At 42.1% G+C, this 25,662-nt stretch overlaps 1 protein-coding gene across 2 annotated transcripts; it reads left to right on the top strand.

The window, feature by feature from the left end:
* Window positions 1-24,734, top strand: LOC122967648 (SH3 and cysteine-rich domain-containing protein 2-like). 2 transcript variants are annotated; one of them, XM_044332397.1, is made up of 11 exons: window positions 9-366; window positions 8,335-8,683; window positions 9,872-9,966; window positions 12,256-12,340; window positions 14,938-15,053; window positions 15,738-15,807; window positions 16,035-16,108; window positions 16,222-16,310; window positions 18,386-18,437; window positions 23,218-23,355; window positions 23,610-24,734. In XM_044332397.1, exons 2-11 carry the CDS (start codon window positions 8,371-8,373, stop codon window positions 23,706-23,708), a joined length of 1,131 nt encoding a protein of 376 aa, XP_044188332.1. In that variant the 5' UTR covers window positions 9-366; window positions 8,335-8,370; the 3' UTR covers window positions 23,709-24,734. The 2 variants fall into 2 exon arrangements, with proteins under 2 accessions (XP_044188333.1, XP_044188332.1); XM_044332398.1 differs by lacking the exons at window positions 18,386-18,437; window positions 23,218-23,355; window positions 23,610-24,734 and adding an exon at window positions 16,480-17,613 and having other exon boundaries at window positions 1-366.
* Window positions 24,735-25,662: the final 928 nt, after the last annotated feature.

The following is a 25,662-nucleotide window of genomic DNA, read 5'->3' as shown; positions in this document are numbered from 1 at the left end:
TGTCCGTGAGTGAGTGAGTGAGTGATGAAGTTACACCATTGGTCGGCCAAAGACTTGGGACAGCTGAGTGTCCCAGAATGCATTTCGCACCAACCGGCAGTGATGGTGGAGATTTAGCTGGTCCGAAATTCCATTCTAACATGCTCTTTAGTACGCTAAAACAGTATGTGAGATTTTTTTAGTATGTCCGAAACCAATAGTACATGAGTTGCATACTACTTACGGGGAAATATTGCAGTATGCAAGCACTGGACACTACGCTGGCATAAATATTCCACAACGCAGTAGTGACGACAACATCACAGATATTGGCGGACAGCAACCAAGGTATCTCTGGCGTAACGTCAGTACCACTTCAATTTAAGTGTAAGTATAATGTTTCATTTGCTAGGCGTAATATATGTTTTAAATTAGTATTGTGGAAGCTGGTAGAGGTGAGGTTGAAACGGGCTATCATTGTTATGCACCTCCAAACGGCAAGGAGGCTCTCAGGAAGTGACGTGATAATTACAGCTCAGTGCGTCTGAAAAGATATATACTACTGTTTATTCACACAAAAGTATGTTGAACAATAATACACATATTGGGTATGTACAGTTAACCAACCTGTGCGGTGGCTAGCAGATAGTTTGCATGGCTAGCATCATTAGCATAGTGGTGCCGTCCTGTATGTAGCCCAAAGACTGTATAAAAATGAGCTGTAGTGCGGTGTCTCCAGTTTAACAGCACTATGCTGGGCAGTTGATAAGTGTGTTTCCTACAGTCTATCTGTAATAACAATGTAGGTGTTACTTTGTTATTAGGCCATCACCCAGTTGGTGTGCTAAATGATGAGACCGATATGCTGCCAATCAGTGCGGTAGAGGACGAGGGATTGAAAGAGCTACTTCGGTACCTCAAGTACATAATGCCGTTGTGAGCTTCTGTGACTAAACACATTTAAAACACTTTGAGGTGAAGAAGGATGAGCTAAAAGTCAAGCTAACCAGGGCAGACAAGCTAGCTCTGACCATCGATTGCTGGACACCTCTCACAAACAAAAGCTACATCACAACTTTTCTTAAAAATTAACTGGTTAGTTAATGGGTGTTGGTGTATCAAAAGCAAAATTAACTGAAACTGACATCCCTAATATGGACGTCATGACCATGGATGTATTTACTGGATACAGCGTTGGAGGCTGGGCCCCATTCATTCCTATGAAAGTTGCTTAGTGGCACAGAAAGCCAAAAAAGTTCGACTTCTGGGTATAAATTTACCCGGATGTTACACACAGCTTCCGCATGATCTTCTGTGTTGTGGGACCCATAGAGCAAACGCACTAGCATGTCCTTTAACCCTGCATGTGCACCAGAGACTTCTGGTAGGAAGTGGAGATGTGTCGTCCATCTTTATATACAGTAAAAGGTCCGAACTAGTAAGCACGCAAGTCTGAACTTGGCACCCTTGGTATTGAGAAAGGGCCTATGTCAAATTGGCTTTAGTCAAAGCCAGGAGCGCTTCTTGGGGGCTTGGTTGCCACATGTCGCCACGTCCAGCATTTCAAATTAAAAGCCCTCTAGCGTTTCATACATGGTCCAATCATATACTAGGTTTTGACCTAGTCTTCTTTCTCTGCAAGATGAGTGCACTGGACAATCTCTGAGCACAAACATAGAGACAGGCTTGGAGATTGGCCTGTTTGTCAGCTTGCCCATTCAGTGATGAGAACACCTCAATTCATTCATGTGTCCCCTTTGGGATTTTACACCTAATTTTCTTCACTCTCTGGCACATTCAGCCAGCTGAGAGATAGAAGGTGACTGAGTGTGAAAGATTGAGAGGAGTCTTTGGTTGGAATTGAACCAGGGAGGTCAAATTAAATTTTATAATTTACTGTGATGATTGATCATATATTTACAAAATCCTGCTGATCAGCTGAGTAATTTCATCCACGCTGTGACTAGCAAAATGAGTTCTGATGTTTTTGTTTTACACTAGAACAGCAACATTTAGTCAATTAATCGATTTGTTGATCGACAGAAAATTACTCACCAACTATTTTGATAATTACATAATTGTTTTGAGTCATTTTTTCAGAAAAAATGGCAAAATTGTCTGGTTTCAGATTCTTAAATCTGAAAATAATCATTAGTTGCAGCCCTAATTTTACACATTTGAAGAGTTTTATACTTTTGTACATTATTTTTTTACATTTTCCCCGGTGTGATACTTATCAATATTGGAATAAATAGTAATATAGTGATTTCTATATATATATATATACCACTGCTTCATCAGGAGGTCAGTTTACAGCTAAAAATCACTTTACATTTGAAGAATACATAGAGCTCAGAGTCCCAAATGCAATATTTACCTGGTTATATCAAACTATTGAATTCCTGACATTACTTTTATATTTGCAAAGAGCCATTAGCCAATATATCACGGTGAGCATGAATCATGAGGCATGAGGTGTAAAACCCAGAGACCTCATGAATCCTCTACTTAAAGGGCAGGAATAGCTAACAAGAGCATCAAGTATAGAGATAAGAAGTCTAGTGAGGGCTGACTAATCGTTTATAATGAAAGTAGTCTGGTTTTATCACGCACACCTGTTTACACAGGACACTGTTAATTACAGTCATCTACAGTCACTCAGCATAGTGAATGCTGAAGTGTCGCTAATGATCTGCTGGGTACACATGGATGATTTTTTTGTGAACGCTGTCATTTCTAAACTTCAAAGTTTACCACAGAGTCATCATATCTCTGTGAAAACACACACACACACACACTTTTAAATTCACATCATATCTCATTAACTGTCACTTCACTTTCTCTTCAGATACGGGGGAATGACACAGATTTCACTGACGTGAGCAGGGGAGTACGTCAAAGAGGGAGGCTGAAGTGGGCCAAGGTCCTCATTAATTAATGTAACACCTTCACTACTGTGATGTTTATTGATGTCACACTCCGGGGGAAAGGTGTGAGCTGTTCAAACATTGTACATCGGACGGTTACTAGAAGCTAAAAAATAACTGGATGTATCTTTTGTGTGTCTCTAACAAGGGAGTTTGGTTTGTCACCACCGATGCTCATTCAGAAATAGAATTTGTCTGAGACTGGCAGCCATTGTGTTGTGCTTGAGGTGTAGTATGTGGACAATGATTGGGTGAGTGAAAATGGGTGGACGATGAGTTGCAAGGGCAAAGCTGCACGGTGAGGTGTGCTCGGAATTGCACTGTGGAGAGAAAAGTGGTTGTAATTCGTGCTACTATTTTACACTCCCATTAAACAATCATTGTAAGGAAAAAGAGGAGAAAAGAAGTGTGTGTGTATATGTGTGTGTGTGTATGAGCAAGCACGTGACCGACTGTGTGTGCTGTGTGTGCATGTGCGATAGGGATAGAACGATGGAAGCAGCAGCCTGTGATTATGCATCTCTTATCTCGTATTCAAAGCGGGAATCTGCCAGGCTGCTGCACATAATGACAATAATGACTTTAGCCAAGCAGGGAAATGTTGGGACATGAAACTGGCTCACATACCCTCCTTGTAATGATAAAAAACCAACCCGGTTTGTTTTCTCAGAGGTTTTATATGTGTTTTTTTGTTTTTTTTTTGGTCTCTCCTTGTGATTTTAGCTTTTTTTTTTTTATTCCTACTTCCAAATTCCTGCCTGTCCTTGTACCTTTGACCACTACCATTTATTTCCTGTCCTTATTTCAATTTTACATTTGAAGCCACAAAGTGAAGGTGTGAATAAATACATCATGTACCTGGTACTTGAGAGTGATCATTTCATCTGAAACAACATATTCTACCGATGACCTGAAATTGGATTGAGCCGGGAAAGGTGTCTCTCATAACACGGTTGTATCACTGTTTTCCTTTTTATGGTCTGGATGAAACGGCATTTCCAGAGCATCTAACCTCCGTATCGTGATGTATTTCCAAGTGAAACGGGATAGACAGGCGGGACATAACGTTGGCAGGAATTTGATTTTAACGTTGAAAAGCGGGCATGTCATAATGAATCTTGGCTCTGTGCCACTAAAAGTTGAAGATTGATTGATGGGTGCATGTCATGATATCATTGATGGAAATTGGTTGTTTCAAGCTTACGCAAGCATGTCATATTTTGTTTTACAGAGAGAAAACATGATTGGATTTTGATATAAGAATACAAAGACACAGATTTTTTTGTGATGGGGCGGATGTGATCTAAAAGGGTTAAAAAAAGGCATTTTTAATTTCATCTCAACTTTAACGCTCAAATATTCTCACTTAGGACAAGCTGTGACATCCAGCGTGTCAGGTAAAAAGGAGCATCTAGCCTCAAAGCAAAGGTGGGATGAGAAGCTGGTTTTAGAAAGACACAAAAATGTAGATGTCAGACCTCTTCGCCTAATTTCTCACAGTTAAAACTTCAGAGAGAGTACATTTTGACCTTCACAGCCTCTAAAAGAAGACACGGCTAAAGTTACTGGATTGGCTCTTCCATTTGAAGTGCTCTGTACTGGGTGAATAATTAATATCAGTCCACACTGGGGTATATTATATCCACAAGTTGCATTTATCATCACGTTTCCAGTGGGATCAACCATTTTCTTGTTCAGTCTTCACCTCTGGGCCGGCTGTGACATCCAATACATATATTCCAGCCATTTAAATTCTGATGAGGGAGGAAGAGCCATGTATTTGGATGAAATAAAAGCTTTATCATTGAATTATGACCATTCAAATCCTGCTGTCCCTCTATAGAGCATTGATTTTCAACATCTATGTAGGGTACATGTGAGAGCTGCTGTGGGGTTGATCGAAGATGTGAGAATTATGGGCTTTTACAGGTCTACTGAGACAGCTCGGCGAAATCTGGTCTGCAGCAGTGAGATTTCTGCTTTCTTGAAGAATATTGACTGTGCAGGCGCGTGTAATCTCGACAACTTTATGAAAAGCATTTTTGTGCAGCTTGAAAAGCTTTACTTAGTACTTGTCAGAAGTGCATTCAGTGTGGGGGAAATGGAAGACCGACACAGTCTCATCTTCACTCGACGGGCATTATCATGAAATTGCATTGGATCAATAATGCACACAAGACTAGATCATTCATCACAAGCAGGGTTTCATCTGTGGCAAAAACTCGCTTCTCTCTGACTCATCTTCATCCACATCGGCATCTCACCTGTCACAGAAATTCATGCGAGATGCTACACGTGAATGGAGACTGTATGTGCTGATGACCTGAATCGAATGTGGTATCACACTGGCTTTGACTCAGACGTATGATGCTCTCAGCTAATGTTGAAATGGAAGCTAACGGGAATGCTTTTTAGGCTGACAGATGATTAGATTAGCTGTAATTGAGACGTGTGCCTAAGCCGGAGCTGTTATGCCAGCGCTCATCTGCTCTGATTGAGAGAGGGAGGTCGACTCGAGACTGTGATGCTTCGCAGGGAAACGTAGAGACACGTGTGTCGAAGCATCTTTGGTACCATTAGCAAATATGATTAAAAGGCAATCTTTATGAAATGTTTATAAGTTGTAAATTAGGATTTCTAGATCAGCAATAAGAACATTTCGGGTTGCCAGGTTGTGAAAAATCCCTTTAGCTGGTCTATATCCTCCTCCTGCATAATTTGCTATAATTTATTTCAGTGGTTTATTAGAGAGGGATAAATCTCTGACTGTTTATATGTTACTTAGCATTTACAACTGCAGAATTGATGGCTTATTAGACGGTGAGTAAATCCTAAATGGCCATGAGATCATTAGAGGCATATTACTACTCTATAAAGCTTGAAAAAAAATGAAAATAATAATCTCATCACAAGGATCATCAGCAGCTCAGCAGCTGTTCAGCTTTCAGTTATATCTGTTACAAACACAGGAGGGACCCAAACGCAGGACACGGACAGGTTGGTGCGGTAAGAAAAGAGTTTTTATTGTGGAGGAGGATCCGGATGAGGGGCTGATGGCAGGGGATAGGAATCCGGCGACAGCAGGGGTCAGCGATGGTAATGGAGGAGCGTGGCTGGCGCGAGCGGGAGGGAGTGAGGGGCAGCGTGGCAGGCAGGCGGTGGTAGCTCGGAGGCCAGGAGGTTGCTGGCAGGCAGACAGATAAGCAGGAAGACAGGCAGGCGGGTGATGATCCCGAGGCGTAAGAAAGGCAGGTTAGTACATGAAACACGAAGAAACTGAATCACTAGGATTACAAGCTAAGCTGGCCTTGAAGCAGAACTACTACTGTGGTTGAGACAACAATCTGGTGAGGTCTGGTTGAAGAGCCGGGGTAGATATACAGCAAGCTGATGAGAGGCAGGCGAGCTGACTAGGAGAGGCGATGAGCCGAATGCAGGCAGGTGCGCAGGATGAGCTGAGCCTGGAGCCGGGAGAATGAGGAGGGGAGACCACACCCACGTCAATATATACACAAACAATATATAGACAGAGAGGGAGACAGACTGGGGAGTACTGGGAACACAGGGAAGGGAAAACACAATTAGGGAATCTTCTGGGGACACAGATATGGTCGTAACAGTATCACACAATCTTCTGTTTGTTTACATTTTGATAGAAACTAAAGAACAGCAACTAATTGAACAAAAATGAACTTTCAGTTTCAACTAGTGTAAACATAATGATGTTATACTTAACTGTCCCTGTTGGGAAATTTGCTTTGGGATTTGTTGTGCTGTAGATCAGCCCTAATTCTAAAAAAACATCTAAAAAAAATAAATACGCAGTAAATACAAATTCACGAACCATAAATAAACGTATTGAACACATGCAAACATGCACACAACGTGCCAAACAAGCTCATCCAGTCCATTCATCCCAAAAATGGATATCCACAAGCAGCACTGAAGACATACTGCACAATAACTTGGGTAGCCTGAAGGTAAAATCTGATGAGAGGAGGATGAGTCAGACTAACAATATTTTCTTGCCTTGTTTGTATCATTAATGAAGCCCTTAGTCACAGCTTATAAATCCCTTTCAAGATACAAGATGCAGAGAACAACATTATTCTGTACACCAAGATCTGTAATAGCAATATGATGTATTGTACAGCATAGCTTGTCTTCATCAGGGTAATCTGATGAAGGGAAGTTTCACTAATGTAAATTTATAGGAAGCATATGGAAGTGCAAACTTACACTCAGTTACACTCACACAGTTTTATTTCTCCTGCTCTACCTCCATGTGTTACTTTCTCACACATAAACTCAAACAGACAAACTGTTTTCATATCTTATTCCCAGACGCGCAGAGCTGTAAACAGCATGTCCCTGTAAAGTGATTATGTTTGGCGCTGAGCAGAACGAGCGCAGACAAGCAGACAGACAGAGAATGTGCACACAGAGTGTCAGTGGCCTACTGATTATCTGTCTGCTTGTCTGTCTATGTTGATCCATTCTTCCCCTGCGACAGGGCCACGCCCTCGCCCTGCTCCCCCGCTGTCACTGCATGTCAGGGTAACAAATGGGCGCCTATCCTCCAGAAAACTAGCATCATCATCTGTACACAGAGCCGGAGGGAAAGGTCAGGAAACGTGCATTTATCTAGCCAATCAATGCGAGGTGGCTGCAGAGAGCAGAGCTCAAAGGGGCGTCAGTTGCTCATGTGACGTTTTCTGGCTTTTTAAAAGCAGCAACCATCCATCACATAAGACTATTTGGTCCATACAGCTTATAAAATGCAAGCGTGGCTGGTTACATCAATATGCATGAGAGAGGATACATGCAATTTGATACTGTTGCATGTTGTAGGTATGTGAGTTTTGGCCTTGTGAGCTCGGTGCAGAGCTGTTGGCGCAATCAATCGGGCCAATGAGCAGGCTCCATCAGATTAAGAGCCCTGAGGATAATAGGCTGTTATAGATGATAAGCCTGTGTAAACTGTCTTGTTTTGTTTCATCACAATAGCCCCCCTGCCACCACTACCAAGGAAATGCCATTTACACACAGCAGTCCTTAACGTAAAGAGGAAAAGCTTATTTTGTTTAACCCTGGGCCAAATGCACAAGCAGCAATGTGACTGTGCAAAGGTTTTCTTGGTCTCACTGAAGGGAACGTGCAGGTAGATTTGCTATTAATGTGATATTTCCATATGAGGTGATATTGCATTTCATGACTCATCCTCTTTCCTCACGGTGCACAGATCAGAGCCGAGTGTTGTGTTTATGAATGCCGGGATATTGCTTGTGCTTTCCTGAGGGCGTATTGGAAATTGTTATGGCTCCCGAATGTGGCGCAGGATTGTTGCTTATCTTGTGTTTATTCTTCATGTACCCTCTTTCTCTCTGTCTCTGTCTATTTGTGTGTGTGTGCGTGTGTGTCTGTGCAGCTCCAGAGACTAAAACGCTCGCTGTCTTTCAAGACCATGATGCGTAGTAAGAGTGTGGAGAACTTCTTCCAAAGGTCGTACAGCGACGCTCGCCTACCCCCGGATTTCATCACAGACCCGCCGCCTCCCTCTCCTCCAATGCTGCCTGGCTCTCCTCTCGTCGGCGACCGCTCACCGTCCATTTCACCGTCTCTCAGCCCCAACCCCTCCATCTCCTCCCACTCCCCCTCTCTCAGCCTTTCCCCATCACTGCCCATCAAGCCTTCCCGACCTCAGATCAACCACTCTTTCCAGGACCATGTCTTTCGCAAGCCCAACAACTGCGAGCACTGCAAGCACATGATAGTGGGTAAGGTGCTCAGTCTATTCCCAGGACTCTCTTTGCTTTTTGCAAGACAAGATTTAGCTGCAGTTTTGTCAGGTTTTCTGTTCTACATGTTTTTGTTGGCAGGGCTTCTCATAGTGTAAACCATTTAACGTAAAGAACATCATTTATTATGCTAAAGACATTTAAAATTGTTATGTGGGAACATTTTCTTGTGACTGAAGCAGGATTTAAAGCTTAGTCTTAAAGCTAGTGTTGCTTGAACTTGTTTGACAAAAAAAAACACATGAAGAAACTTTAAATGATCTCATCTCGCAGGCTGATTTTTATCTACTCCATTTAAGGAGAATAAGATTCAAACGGGACAATATGACTCCAGTGCAGCTCTCACAGTGTCCATAACTATGAAGAAACCATTAGCAGGAATTTCTGTGCTGCAGATGTGTGTGATAAGTGCGTTCATCCCTAATTTACTGCATGCATGAACTACTCGTCGCTGCTAATATTACTGCTGAATCTACTTCCTGTCACCATGATTGATTACAGACTCCAAACTGCTCCTCTGCTTTCGTGCCTGTGTTTTTTCTTCTTGCTCGCATTGTGAATTTATTTATGTAGCTCTCTAGTTGTTCTCCACAGCAGTGCAGAATCCATTTTTTCTCTTAGAAGTATTTGATTCTTGTGTCATATCTACTGTGTAACAAATCCAGAAATAATATATTTTGTAGGATTCAAAAGATTCAACCCCTTAATTTTTTAAAAACATTCAACAATCATCAGTTGATTTCTCATTACCTAACAAATGAGGAGAAAAAAAAAAAATCTCACTACTCTTTTATCACTGAAACACTTGAAAACAGAGATGAAAAAGGGAAAATGACTCAATGCCAAATCAATTATGATTGAAATATCTCCAGCTGATTTCCAATCTCTCTAAGTTGTTTTGGAAGAGGAGCTGTTGATTATGAAGCTGTTGTTGTCAGCTCTGTTAGCAGTGCCAGCTTGATAAAAACTGGGACAGTGCTTGATTACACACTCTCTACCTGAGCAGAGAGAAACCTGCTCATATGATCTGAAGAACCACTTTGTTTCGTTAACACTCTCTGCCTGGTGCGGATCTGTAGCCTGCTGTGTTTTTTTTTTTCTTTTTGTGGCTGCCTCCATTTGTGCATCCTCTGCTCTGATTCTCCCAATGTCTGTCTCTCTCTGCAGGAAACTCCAAACAAGCTCTTCGGTGTAAAACGTGCAAGATGGCCGCTCACCTGTGGTGCACCTCGGAACTATCGCAGCAGCCGTGTCATGGGAAGGTGCGAATACACAGAAAATCACGTTGAATTTTCCCCTTGTAACTTTGTTATTTTTTCCTCAACATAGTCACTGACTGAATATCTTGGTTTGTTACACTTCTTTTTATCTGTAATCAGTGAATTTGGTAACATTGTGGGTGCTGTGCAATCACTGCTGTGTTGTTTTTGTACTGTACTTCACTTCAGAGTGCTTTTACTAAGATTTGTGAAGTTTATGTGTGTGGATCATCTCTTTGTTCAGCTATAGTTGCTATAACGACCGAGTTCTTCCTCTATTAATCATCAAACAATATAATCAAACAAGCTGGAAATATATAAAAAAAAAAAAAAGCCACCAAGTCATGTCCTTGAAGTCCCCCCTCATTCAAAAATGTGTTTTGCTTATTGTTGCTTCAGTTTTGATGTTTGAGCTTCACTGTGCACAATGATGTGTGTGTGTGCAGAGTTTGACATCAGAAGGTTCTCACATTCGTCTGCTGAAGGAGGAAGCTTTCTCTCAGCTCACCTTACATCTGAGTTTAAGAGATATGTTAAGGAGGTGGAGTAATTTCTTTTTACAGCATTATGAGGAATGAAAATGCCTTCAAATTAGTGTTTTGAAAGAGAGAAAACTCTTTACAGGGTGTGTTTTGTATTAATATGGTGAGCAGTTTCTTCTCCTCAGCTCACTTTGACCTCCCTTTTCTTTTATTCCTGGATTTAATATCCACATTATAAAAACACCAGCAACAATAACAGCTTGGATTGCGATCACGATTTGAACCTGAGCAGAAACACTGTTACCATGGTAACTTTACCATAACCCTGGATCAGCTGGACTCAGAATTTTACCTGCATATTGAAATTCAAATTAATCAGATATGTTTTCCGGAAAAGCCTTGAGTTCAGTTTAAAGGTAAAAAAAAAAAAAAAAGAAATTAACATTTTAACAGAAGTTTCAGGCAGCTGAGCGCAGCAGAACAGAAAATGCAAACGTAAGTTGAATCACTGTCATGTCATATAAGTCGAGGACAGCAGCAATTCATGCAATTAAATGACAACATCTACTAATGTGTTTTTTTTTTTTTTTTAAAAACACTACATCACTGCACACATCCATTGCTTCAGTGCACAGAAACACCAGCGCAGAAACACTCTTGACCTGAGGGCACACTCAGTCTTACTCAGTATTCAAGCCATATGTGCAGTTTAAATTAAAATGCTGACAGAACACAGACACATACGGTAAAGGGCAGAATGCTGTTTATGCAGTCGATGTTTATTAAGAGATGTGAAGTGCTGATGTGGTGGAAACAAAACATTAATCCCACTGTCGTCTATTTGGGACCAGGAAGATGAACATTTACGACCCAAACTTGATCTGAAATCGTTCTATAGTCCATCGCTGACACCTGCATGGTAAAGTTAAAGATTTACACTGTGGAATTTTTTAGTAAAAGTTCATGTAGGTGCTATGGACACTGCATTATTCATGCCATTGTGCTAACTTGTGGATTTTGAACCTGGATACTGGTTGAAGGGCAATGGTGCAAGGTGAATTTAGTCCACTAGGCAGCAAATTGGGGGTGATTTTAGATGCAGCTCTGCAGCTTTTGTTTATCCTGTAGAGCAGAGGATATTAGCATGCAGCAAGAGGTGAGACCTTCTGAGAGCCACTCGGAAAATTTTAAGAGCACTGCATTCAGCGCAGAGAGGAGCACAAAGAAAGTGAAGGAGAGGTTAGGGGAATGATGACGGCAGCGAAAAGCAAAATGTTATCAGACCAGAGCCTGTACATCCCTCACGAGAACAAAGGTATCACTTATTAGCTTTGATCAGCAGAGTGTGTCTCTCTTCAACATAATATGACAAAGTGAGTGGCTCATTTGCAAGTCAAGGCAAACCAATATCTCAGCTGAAACACTTACTGCGCTTAATTCAGTGTGAAATTGCAGTCTTGTGGACACACACACACACACACACACACAGAATCACATGTCCATGGCTATGTGTAAGCCATGTGCACACAAGTAAGTGACTGAGTGAATTCATTGTTCATAATTAGCAGCAGAGAGAGCAAACACTTCGCTTCAGTTTGTGACTCAATGGCGGAAATGCACACCACTCTATGTGTGCGCTCACATGTCTGTAAAGTGTGTCTTGATGTGTTTCCGATTCAGTCGTTTTTAAAATGACCCCATTAATGTCCTAAAATCACTACACAGAGCCGGTTTCCCATCAGCTCAGCCTATAAACAGGAAGTAAATGGAAACCGGAAAGATCATTCTGCTTTCTGCTCTCCTCCATTAGCCTGGAGCGTTCAAGCGAAACTTCAGCTCGCCCATGCTCGTCAATGACCAACTGGCTGTCGTCAAGGAAGTCCAGCCAAGCCAAGGTGAGTATACCTGAGTGTCTGTGTGTGTGTGTGTGTGTGTGTGTGTGTGTAAGAATGTGTGCACATGTGCATTGTTTTGTTTGGGTGTCTCTCTGTGTGTGCTTTTGTTTTGTGATGTTGCTCTTGTCTGGCCTTTTTTTTTTTTTTTGGTTTTATTTTTTAGATTTTTGTTTGCTTGTGCGTGTACTGTAATAAAACCAGCACTGTCTCCATCTCACCTGACAACCGAGGAGCGTGAAGTGGAAAAAGCTAAAGAGGAAGAACAAATTCAGCTTCTCTTGGAGGCTGACGGATGGTCCACACTCTGAAAGTATGTGATTAACATATTCATAAACTCTAATGTTTATGTTTTTATATATAATGTTTTGGATTTTTACTGTTTATCCTTGGGTTGATGACATGTTCTTCTGACTTTAAAATTTTGTTGTGTAACACTGATTAACACTGATGCTGCATTCACGTCACATCATTCAAACCTTAATATCAATACGGACAGCCAAGCCAAAGACATTCATGTCAACCTCCGAGTTGTTATTCCACGTCTGAGACATGCAATTATATCTCCCACTTGGTGAAAAGAATCAGTGGCTGGGAGTTATATTTACAATTCAATTGATTCAGCTAATTTAACCACTACAAATATATAGCACAGAGAAAGTAAGGCCATTTAAATGGTGTGACTACAAGGCTACCATGCAGAATGAATACTAGCAAATTGGAACAATTTCAGAAGTTTTTGTGTTCTTCCCATTCTGCCAACAATTCATGAATGCAGCATTAAACACGCTTGTATAAGCACAGACTGTTTTTAGATCCACTCGCCCAAAAGTACCTGAATTTGTTCTTCCTTTCTACATAATCTGTGATCGGGTGCTTGTTTTGCTTTCCATCAAAATGAAAACACGTCACCAAAGTCCTCTCCAGTCCACCGTGCTTTATTCACCAAACGTTTTCAGCTATCTCGCCTTCACCAGGGTAGGGGTGAACACTTGTGTAGGTGATGCAGTCCTTCATCTCACATACTGTTTGCCTCACTGAATCAGGGGTTAGCACTTCATGTTGTCACTTCCTTGTACTATCCATGAATCAGGGTACAATTAACCTACAACTTCGTCATCACCCTGAGCTCAGCTCCATGACGCCTGGGACTCCGCCAGGGCCAGCTGAGAGTGCAACCTGCCAAACTCACAATCACACATTGCAAAGTGTCCTCAGAGTTATGCCAACAAAAAAAAAAAAGCTTGGTAAAATACTGTGCTCATGTTTACGCATATTAGTATCAGACGCCAAATTTTCATGATGGATTTTTTTCAGACTTTAATTTCCCATCCACAAAGACATTTACTGTCTCATATTAAAGCTCCTTTATGAGGGAAGAGTCTAATAGCTACAGGAGTGAATAACCTAGCGAATACACAGATGTATACACAGATTTGACTTGTTTCTCTATTTTGACAAAAGCAACAGCTGTAAGATTAAAGAAGGATTTAGTTTCAGCTTGACTTTGGACAACCCAGTCTGAGTAATGGTTTTAGGGATACAATCTTTGTCATTGATCAAATCTGTTTAGCGCATAGTTTGTTAAAATAAGCTCTAGTCACAAGGGATTAAAGTTGTCAAAGGCTTATTTGTAGACAGATTTGAAGCCATATCGCATATAAAATTCAGCTTGCGCTGAGAAGAAAAGCTTAAGGTCACTGACATGGTGAAAAATAATTGTTTATATAAAAAAGATAACTACAATCTTTGAGCACATTTTTCTGCTATTTGCTTTCCAGCAGTTAATTGCTCTCTGCAGAAATGCGTCCTTCATTCATGCTGCCATTATCAACTTAAAGCACAAATATGCTTTATCGCCTCCAAATACTCAGACTAATCGTACAAAGAAATTGTTGCAGGATTTCCGTTTTTAGCATTCCTTTTAAATATTTCATCTGTCTGGAAAGCACACAGAGACTCAATATGAAACTGCAAATCACTTCATCCTGCAGACACACACACACACACACACACACACACACATAACACATCTGGCCCTACAGAAAACTCATTCAGCCCTCCATTCGACTCGTGTGTTGAGTTGGAAGGGAAAAGGAGCAGAAAATGTCATTCCTAACTTCTGAAATACTCTGATAATACCAGGCACCGCCATCTACATGAAATGTAGCAATGATGGCTTTCTGAGGATTTCCATATTTTAAATCGTGTCTCTTATTCACTTTCTACTCAACTGCAGCTCCAGATATATTACAGCTATTAAAACTAAGACACATCTCTCGCCAGTAAGTAATTATATAAATAAATCAATTAAATTTGAATGTCTTGATGTCTTCTTAACTTTTGGCCACCGTCCTCTCTCAGATCTAAAGTGGGTCACTTTGGTCCTGGACTGACTGTGTTACTACAGTTATATTTAGACCCACCGGTTCCTCCAGATTGGCACAGGCACAAACAGTGTAATCTCAGTGTGTAGTCCTAATTGTAGTGTGTGTGGAACTGTGTCTTTGTGTGAATAATTTACATGTGTGTTTGTAAATGAACCGAACATAAGTGTGTGCGGCACCGCGTGAGTCTTATGAATGTGTGTGTGGTTTCAGAGGCTACGCGGATGCGTGTAGACCCCGTGTATGCCGCCTTGCGCTACGGGACGTCCTTGGCACAGATGAGCCGCTCCAGTTTTGGCAGTTTGTCAGAGTCACCAACACACAACCTGGTATGACATCATCACCCTGTGGGCGGAGGTAGAGGGCAGTTGGATCCTGTGTGATACAAAGTTTTGTCAATATTGATCCATCGGTCAACTTTCTGGGGAGCAGTGATATTTCAAACTGTCTGCAAAAAGTTGCCAGACTTTGCTGGATATCATTAAAGATGACTTTATATTCAGCTTTAAAATTAATTTAATGTAAAGCCTGTTAAAAGATTTCTCTCTTTTGAGGTCATGCTAGTCGCCTGCTTAAATCCAATTTGGTATCTGAGAGGTGTTACAACTGAGCACTAGGGTATCATCTATGACACTGGCCTCTGTGGTTCCCCTCATTAAACATGTAGTTAAAAGTGACTTATGTCTGAGCTCAAGTCTCCACATATATGTGTTTAAATTTTAGTGAAATGTATCAGATATCAGCAAATAGAACAAAAGAACATAGACAGATTCAGTCTGAAAATCAGTCTCTCATATTGATCTAACCTTATTATAATCAGACTAAAATATATGACATGTGGAGTACCCCTCTTTGCAGGTTCATTTTCAACAATAAGAATTACTGATCTGTGTGGTGTGCATTCTGAATAATTGAAAGCAGAATTTTACAGAGTTTTACTCCCTCTGTCAGATAAATCCTTTTCGCCTTCTTGGTGCTAACACATTATTTTTTCCCCATGTCTGTGTCTTAAGGAGGAGGGAGGTGAGGAGATGCAGCAGAGACAGTGCAGCATGGAGGAGGAGATAACTCAGGAGACAGGGGGTAAACACACTGTGTGCTTGTGTTATCATGTATGTGGATGTGCATATGTACCGTGTATGTCCACGCCTATGTGTGTCTATGCATATGTTGTGTTTACCTGAGCATGTCTGTCTCGTGTGTGTGAGAGATTTACTGTGCCTGGATGAGAGTAATTACATGCCTTATTGCATATGTGTGGGTACGTGCGTGCCTGGCACCTCCTAAGAAAAATTTCTCACCATTTCCAGACACCCCTGTCCCTGACACGGAGATTGAGAAGGAAGAAGACGCGAGCAGTGGCCAAGCTCAGACGCCCACAGAGGTGAGCGGTGTGTGCATACTGTCACCCCTTGTTGTTTTCCTCCTCGATCATGTACTTCTGTCTCACTGCCTCCCTTTCCGGCCTCTACTCCCCGTGTCTCTCTCTGTGTCCAGGTGCCCAAGCGTATCGAAGTTCACTCCATCCACACCTATGTAGCGCTCTACAAGTTTCTGCCTCAGGAACAGAATGACCTGGAACTGCAGTGAGTAATAACCAAACAGACTGTGTACGTGCAAGCATTTCGTAACCATGTGTGCGCACATATTGCTCCAATGTGCACTCCATAGAGTTTTTGCTATTGTGTGTGCATGAGTGCATTTGCTTTAGTCTGTTTTTTTTTTGTTCTTCCTTGTGTTTTGCCCCGGCTGTAGTTCCTGCAGGACAAAAATGTCCCCACCATCTGCAGAGGACAGTACCGGGGCACCCTTAAGGATGGCTAATTATAAACTCGGAGCCCATCACTGTCCCCGCATAGAGCTAGCGACTGAGCTGTGTTCCCAGCAGGGAAGAGGATAAAGACACTGAGACACTGAACAACTGAGAGATGAAAGGGCAGACAGACATGAGGGAAGACGGCATAGAGCTGAAGATTATCATAGGCTGAGAGAGAGAGGGTGGGAAAAAAAACCAGGCGGAGAAAACCAAGCTCTCATATAGAAGTGAAAGCGCTATAGGACGGAGAAGGACAAGGAAAGGGAAGAAAGGGAAGGACAGAGCAGTGAAACGAGGGCAGGATGTGTATGTGTGCACAATAGGGAGACAGCTATCGCACAGGTAGATCCATGGGACTGTTAGCAGCCATCTGTGCTGCAGCCCCGTGTGTGAGTGCACAACATATGAAGGCATTATGCGTTTCTGTGCTTCTCTCAGGCTCTGACTACTGAAGACAAAATGTATTTGAAAGAAGTCAAGAACAGACAGTAGTTTGTGCTGATCATAAGTTAAAATTATTTATTTCGGCTGACCACACCTGTTAAACACTAGGAAAACTCTTCATATATTAAAGGATAGGTTCACAGTATTTTAAAAGAGTAGTCACATTCTCATATTTACAATAAAATAGTTATTGGTGGTTCCTCATTCCGTGCAAAAATGAATCTCTCCCTCTTTTGTTACAATGCTTCCACTGTGACTCAGAAAGGAAACACAAAAACTGGGAATTTTTGCAATAAAAACTGTAACTTTGGAAGACCCCGTTTGAGTTGAGTAATTCAGACTGTTGAGGCCTCATATTGTCCTCAGCTGTGTTTCAGAAAGTATTTTTACACAGAGCGAGGACTGTGAAATTTTGTCCTTCATCGCCTGAGGATGACACAGAAACTTTAATTCTTTCTACTCTTCAGTGAATTTTCATTTTCACAAAGAAAAGATGCAAAATCTAAACACTCACGCCGTCAACTGGAGCTACTGCACCGTTTCTGCCATCATTGTTGTGGGCGCACATACGCAAGAGATGCAACATTTCACGTCGGTCTCGCAATCTGAAGTCACACATGAAAATAGTGACATGATTATAAAGTTGTATTTCTCTGCCAATGAATAAAACGTAAATGTAATAAAAAAAATGTAATATTTCTGAAAACTAAACCATAAATTTAGGTTTTAAATAGCTGTGCTACTGGGAGAAACCTCAGCAAGCAGAATAATAAATATTTGATAAGTATCAGCTCAGGTATATGGGTCTCACCCTAGTTGGTAAGTTTATGTAAGTGTGTGCAAACTTATGTGTGTGTGTGTTTGTGAGCGATGATCATATAGGGCAGTAGTGAGAGCAGACACCCCAGGAGATGCAACGTACAGAAGTGCAATTGGGACAGCAGTTTCTCCCCGTGTATCTAGGACAGTGGGTACACTGTGTACGTGCATGTGTGTGTGCTGGAAAGTCTCATCAAAAAACTGGTAGCGTCATTAGCATGCAGCCCAGGTTGGCTGCAGATCGGGTCCAGACTTCACTGCTGCAGTAGGCGCTACAGAGTCGTATTTCATGTAGACCTCATGGCAGTTGCTCTGTCACCTCTGCAGAGGGACACAAAGGCTCGTCTACATTTTAACCACCACAGCTCTGTAACTGTGGCAGCTTGATAATGTTATCTTCTTGGCTTGAACTAAACTCTCTTTTCTTTCTCTCCTCCTTGCCGCTCCCACTCTCTCAACTCCTTTATCTCCCCATCATGTACCCCACTCTCGTCTCTGCATCCCCTTACCCTCTCCACCTCAATCACCTCCCCTTTGTGCCTCCTCTTTTTTTCATCTCCTCTCTTGTCTTATCTCCTCCAGTCCGGGTGATAGGGTGCAGGTCACTGATGACTCTAATGAGGAGTGGTGGAAGGTGGGTAATAAATCATTTGCAAACATATGTGTGTGTGCGTGTGTGCTTGTTGGTTTGTGTGTAGATGCGTACCTCTGTGTATAATGTGTATTCAAGTGCGCAGAAATGTGTGTCAAGTCACAAATGTGTGTGTGCGTTTATTGTGCGCATGTGTTAATTCAAGTCTTTAAATTAAGCCTTTAATGCATAACACCTGCTCCATTTTTTCCTGTCATAAACATACAGGCAGCCACAGACAGAAATAGAACATAATTTCCTCTGAAAATTACCAAAAGAGTTTTAACATAATGAACTTGACTGGTGTTGCAGCCTCAAAGAGGTTTTTATTGAGTCTTTAATGAGCTTCACTTGGTCCCAATGGAAATAAATGTGCATCTGTATGTGTGTGTGTGTGTGTGTGTGTGTGTCAGTCAAAGAAAAAGGGAGTTGCACCCAGTCTTAACCAAAGTCTGTCTGTCTTCTATCAGTAGGTCTATATTTACCAGAACCAATGTAGCCTGAAGTGAAGCAGCAGTCATTAAACACCCTAAATCAACATTGCCATTCTGAGGAACTTTTAAATTATGTATGTTTGTAATATTTGTGTCATGTGTTCATTATTAATGTATATTTTATGAATCACTTTACTAAACCCATTACGACCTGGTGCAGAGGATGATAAACAGGGAAATATTGCTGCATAATGAGGCACACGCAGACATTGTCATAATCGACGTAATCTGCTGTTAATGTTTTTCTTTAAATGTGTCGAAAACGATTCTATTTCATTTGTGCTCCACCCTCTAATGCGCTTCACTATTGGGTTTACTACTTCTACATGGCTCCGTTCGGCACCTGAGAAAAGATCTTTGCACTCACCACCCAATTAGGAGGTGGCAACCATGCAGCATCTCCCACTATAAGAGCCTACGCTGCTTGTATCCCTTTTTCACTCAGCCACCTTGAGAACGTATTGCATGCGAGTTCAGTTTCACCATCTCATTCTGCCGCCAACCTCCTCCTTTTATCAGCATACTTCAGACCTCTCTCTCCATCCCCACTAAGAGGGCAGCCTTGGAGGAGAAAATAGCCGCACTCCCCCGAAAAGGGGCCGCATCGACAGTTCCCCAGCTGGAGGCGCGGAGGGGCTTCTTTTCCCTGTATTTTCTGGTTCCCAAGAAATCAGGGGGCATGAGACCGATACTGAACCTGCATGTCCTGAACAGCCACATTGCACGGAGACCATTCCACATGTTGACAGTCAGACAGCATTTGGTATGTATCCAGCCAGGCGACTGGATTACATCCATATATTTGTCTGACACGTACGTCAAAGTCTCCTTACTGCCACTACAGGAAGTACCTGCATTTTGCAGTGGGAGGATGGATCTCCCAGTATTGCCATCTCCTGTTCAGGTACTCTCTATGCCCACGCACGTTCTCCAAGTGTGTGGACATGGTGCTGGCGCTGCTCAGGGAGAAGGGGGTGAGAATCTTGACCTACATAGAAGACTGGCTGATTCTTGCTGCATCACGTCAGGAGGCAGAATCCCACACAGCTCTGATCACACATGTCACACAGCTGGGCTTCTCCATCTACCCTACCAAAAGCTCCCTACAGCCGAGCCAGCAGATGCCCTACCTTGGTCTGCAGTTAGACTCCCATACCATGACTGCACACCTGTAAGAGGAGCATGTGGAGGCGTTAGAGTGGCTGACTTAACACATGAGATCCACGGCCTCTGTGCAGGCTGGGAGCGTCACGTCACTCCTCAGGATGATGTCAGCAGCCCACCCAATGGTGTGCCTGGGGCTGCTATTTATGAGAAACCTCCGACATTGGTTTGCGCAGCTTTGGCTGCACCTGAGCTGGGGCAAACAGCATGAACTCTGGCGTGGAGGGACGTGATGTTTTGGAACTCACCTGACCATTTTCATAAAGGGGTGCAACTGGGGTGTGTTCTTCATTACAGGCCAACATGGGAGGCGCATGGTTAAGCTCCCACTGCCACATCAACCTGCAGAAGGTGCTTCACCATTATGCCTCACAACTGAGTGGGAAGCTCATCATGGTGAGGTCAGACAACATCACGGTCGTGGCCTACCTGAACAGACAGGGGGACGTCAGATCCCCGGCCCCCCAAACCCCGTTGTGTTCTCTATGGCGATTTTCATTGGCCACCTCCTGGTCTTCAACTTTGTCTTCACATTTGTCAAAGTTCTTCTTCTCTGCTGTTTCTTGGTTGTGGCTGGGTTCAAACTAGTGTCAATTCAGGCCCAGCTAGGAGTGCATCTCATCCCTAACGGTCTTCATCTTCACTTATAACCAATAGCAAAATTATCTGCCTCCATTAAAAAACAAACCGCTGATTTTGTCTTGGATCTGGAATCCATTTATCTATATACTAAATTCTTAATTTCCACACCGATTTCTCTCATCACCTCTTTTTGCCTGTTCATCATCAACAATAAACATGCACACCATCATTCACACACACATATCTGCCATTACACATACACCGTGATCCCTACAAATGTTTAATCTGACACACATACTCCCAACAAACATACACACATTCAGACCCCACCAGCTCGCTCTAATCTATCCCTCCCTCAGTTTTCTTTTTTTACTCTCTTTCCCTCTGAACTGCTCTTGTGAAACATCATTATTATCATAATGTGTTCTTACTTCTTAACCCAATTTTCTATCACACGCACATTTCTCTAAACCGTTTAACTTTCAATACTCTCTTTTCTTTTTTTTTCTGTTTTCCTATATTTCTTATTCTTATTCTGTTCGTGTTTCTTCCTTTTGTTGTTATGAATGCTATTACACAGACTGGTAGGATGAGGATTAGGATGGGATTATTATTATTAAACAGAACACTATTAGCAATATTGCACAATTTATAAGATGATGATTATGCTGTTGATTAGTATTATTATTACATAGATTATTATTGGTAGGTTGAGATTGGGGATGATGATGATGGTGATAATTACTATTATGCTTAAAAATGATTACACTGATTATTTCTAATCGTACATTGATGATTTTTGTACAGATGATGATTATTTTTTGCTATTACACGTTAATTGGATGACGAAGATTTTTGTTTTTATTAATTTATTTATCACTTATTTTATTTACTGACTGGTTTGCATACTTATTTATCTTTTTTCTGTAAAGTTTAATTTCCCAAAACCAAAAGATAGCTCTGCATGATGGGACCATCTCTTACCGGACCCAGGTGGCTGAGGGGGCTCAGGGGCCCTTACTGGTTTGGACATCTTGGTGTCTGAGGGCCTATTCCCTGTTAAATCCCCCTTTAAATGCTCCTCAGACCCAAATGAACAATGCAACAGGCCAGCAACCTCCTACAGATCTGGGAGCGACCTAAAGCATGAGGGAAATGAGAGCAAGGAGGGGGGAGGAGCAGAGAAAGGGGAGTACGGATAGACAAGCAAACAAACTATAAAAAGATGTGGTTAGATAGGAGTAGAGAGGAAAAAAAAGAAACAAAAAATTCTGTTGTGACCCATCCTGGTTTTCCCCTGGTGCCTCTTCATCCCTGGGACCCAACCAGAGATGCCCCCCAACAGCACTGCAGCTTTCTTTTTTTTTCTTTCGTTTTCTCTCTCTTCTCTGTTTGTTCCTTCTGCTCTCTTCCCTCTATATCCTTACACACGCACACACACAACACCTACCCACAAAAAAACACACCTACACACCAAACGTGCATCTAGTATTAAGCCAAAATTTTATTTTATTTTCTTATTAATTTGCTCTTGTTTTTTTGCTTCGGGTTACTGTCTGGTTCTGTTGCTTCTCCCGTTTGCACTCTCCTGTGTCATATGTGTTTTTATGTTAATTATTTACCTTGGAATCAATTTATGTTAATTACTTATCCTGCACTAAATTAAAAAGGAAAAAAAAAAAAAAAACGCTAGCTAAGCCTGTTAGAGGGCTGAGCACGTACAAAGTAGAAATAGTAGTTATCTGGATGTAACTCCAGTTCTATGAGTACGTGCGGAGCCCTCTAACTAGAAGCCCAGCTGGCCCCAGTCAAGTGTTGCTGAGCTTCAAAGGGAGACGAACAGTGTAGACGCTGGAGTCTTATAGTGGGAGGATGCTGCGTGGTTGCTACCTCCTGATTGGGCGGTGAGTGCAAAGATCCTTTCACAGGTCCTGAGGTGGAGTCTCGTAGGTGTAAACTAATAGCAATGTCTGTTGTGAGGCTCTGCACGAACTCCTAGAACTGGAGTTACATCCAGGTAACTATTATATCTGACATTCAGGCGAAACAATTTCACTTGTTTGCAAAACAATTATTACCTTGATTTGAGTGATGCTAGAGCAGTGTCCTGCCATTATTTTATCACTGTGCAGACAGAGATGTGACTAAGAGTTTGGAAGTGTTTGTGTTTCTCTCATTACTATTCATGACAGGGATGGCTACAAAAATGCCTCTTTGGTTTAATAATGAAACACTAAATAGATGATAACAACTGAACATTTGGCCTCTATGGACTTCTGCTTGTCAAAAAAAAAACATGTTCATCCAGTGGAAATAGACTAATCATCATCTGTATACAAAAAACAGCCAACGCCCACTGAAAAATTATCCAAAACCAGACAGACACAACATAGAAGTGTTGCTGCACCCGAAGAATAACACAATGTTTAAATATGAGACCTGAGAAGTCGAAGTTTATGCTGTAGCATGTTCAGTAATAGTCATGACGGCAACCAGATAAATTCCAAATGTTAATAACTTTACTGTGCACATTTCTTCTTCAGGGTAAGAGCGGTGACAGAGTCGGCTTCTTCCCTGCCAACTTTGTGCAGAGGGTCAGGCCTGGAGAGAGAGTGTGGCGAGTCGTCCAGGGCGCTTCCGGCAACCGAGATAGAGGACACATGGCCGTGAGGGAATCCCAGGTACCAGAATATTATCACTCTGACTTATTCTAATGTTTTTGTTTTCATTTTTTCATTTTGGGAAGTGGAAGTCACTCTACTCCGTATGTAATGACAGGATTTCATCCATCTATCTATTTCCTGTGATTGCTTTATCTTCTGCAAGGTCGCAGGAATACAATAAAAAAAAAATGGCACTTTTTCACATATTTTTCTGACAAAACTTGAAAAAAAAGAAAACAGAGCGACTCAGTTTCTCTCTCTTTGTCTCTCAGATCTGTGTGGGGAAGCGAGAAGACGGCGAGGTGTTCCTGAAGCTGAGCAGCGGGAAGAAGAGAGGGCTTGTCCCGGCCGACTCCATCGAGGAGATCTGAACCTCTGCGCGCACATCACCATCCTTCCTCTTCCTCTCCCTCCTGGGACGCACCCATCTTCAAACTATCACCATCAACCCCTCCCCTTTACCTCCCCTCAGCCGCAGCCTCTCCAACCAGTCCTGACTGACTTAAACCAAACACAGATAAACTGGACACACACCCGCAAAGAGCTGGAACCACAGCCCAGTTGGGTTCCCACAATGAAAGCATGGTTTCCAGTTGAATTGGTTTACTGTAAGTCTTCAGTAGAGTGTGCAGTTATACAGTAGTCCTGCTCTTAGAAGGGAGATGTTTTTCAGCATCCTAGTGTTCCTGTAGGTTTATCTTTCAAATACAAAAATGTATGTTTCTATCTAAGTCAAAAATGCTTTAAATATGTTTGCTGGATGCCGGTTCAGATTTTGTTTTTCCTCATCAAAAAAATGTCTTGTCTACCAACTTGGGAGGAGGCTGAGTCCTGTCATGATAACATGATGCCTCTGTCAGTGTCCTTTTCTTGTTTCTACCCACTCCATGTGTCTCATACCTATCTGCTCATGTCAGAGTCTCTGTCCTGGGGACTGATATCAGCTTTGTGCAGACTGGTACAGACAACATGAGGCACTCGCCAAGGACGACCACTGCCAGCCATAGAAAGCGACTGCCATTCAGAAAGAGAAGAGAATCAGATGAAAGGGGTACACACGCGATACGAAAATCCTCAGCAGCGTCAGGCTGAGTAATAACTGCACGCGCCAACTTCTGTGCAGAAATGAGAAGATTTTCAAAGGAATATTGGAGGCTGTGATGATTTCTTTTCACAGGAAACTCCGAAACTTTTTCCCCTGACTTTTTTAGTATAAAATAACAATGAAAATATAGAGCAAAAAAAAAAATGCATCTTTTAATTTGTGGTAAGAAAGCATAAATCAACTGGTGGAAAATTTGAAAAAAAAAAGATCCTGTCCTTTTTGTTTTGGTTAATGACATATCCATGGCTTAATAAATGTTGGTGTAATGTCTCATGTTGACTGCTAAGAAAAAGCAGCAATTGTCAAGAGTCTATGTTTTGTTGTCTTACTGTTTTAAGCAAAGATGATGAAACCAGTCTCTCTAGGAAAACTGGGAGGGTGGTCCTCCTTGGTTTGGCTGGTTCTTGCGAGCACAAACAGAGTGTCAACATCTTCCAAGTGTAGCAGTTACGAGTGGCAGGAGCTGGTTGCCTGTGTTCACATGACATGAGCTCTGCAGGCATAAAACGGTTTGTTACAGCAGAGACCTGTTGAAGAGCCGTAGCGGGTGTTGCAAGCGTTGCACAGCATTTTAACATGCCGTTCCTAGTGCTCTAACAGCTGAATATAAACCGCAGCCAGTCTGCCAGAAAAAACAACACAATGGGGGATCTTTCTGACCATGACAAGGAGCCTAAGTTTCACTGACAGCTTGGAGGAGGACGCAGGGAAAGAGAGAGGGAAGTGGAGGAGTAAGAGGAGGAGGAGGAGGTGCAGTGAGACGGAGCAGAGAGAGGAATGACACGAGTGCTGAACCATTATGAGTCAGTGTGTGCATGCAGGTAGTGTTGTACCCACGGGTGCACGAGTCATCATTGATCAAATGTCAGCCTGTCTTCATCTCTCTCCATCTTCCGCACCCTGTTTGGCCTCTCCTGTCCTCTGGTATTGATGTGACTGGTCGCTTCTGACATAAAGCGAAGCCACTTTTTTCTTGTATCTAGGTACACTTTTGATGGTTTAGACTTCCATCGATTCATACATTCATTGCTTATTTAATAAAGTTGATACATTTCTTTAAAAGTGTTCCAGAGAGGAGGACATCACAAACATAACAGATATGTAAAATTGAAGGACAGAAAGCAGCAGGGGAATGGCGTCACTGCAAATTATGAGATAATTTCACTCATCTGTCTTCTTTGAGAGCTCAGAGATCGAGCTAATATAATCCTCTTAGTCTA

The sequence above is a fragment of the Thunnus albacares genome, chromosome 17, assembly GCF_914725855.1.
Source record: "Thunnus albacares chromosome 17, fThuAlb1.1, whole genome shotgun sequence".
Classification (NCBI taxonomy): Eukaryota; Metazoa; Chordata; class Actinopteri; order Scombriformes; family Scombridae; genus Thunnus; species Thunnus albacares.
This window is presented reverse-complemented; position numbering and strand designations above follow the sequence as displayed.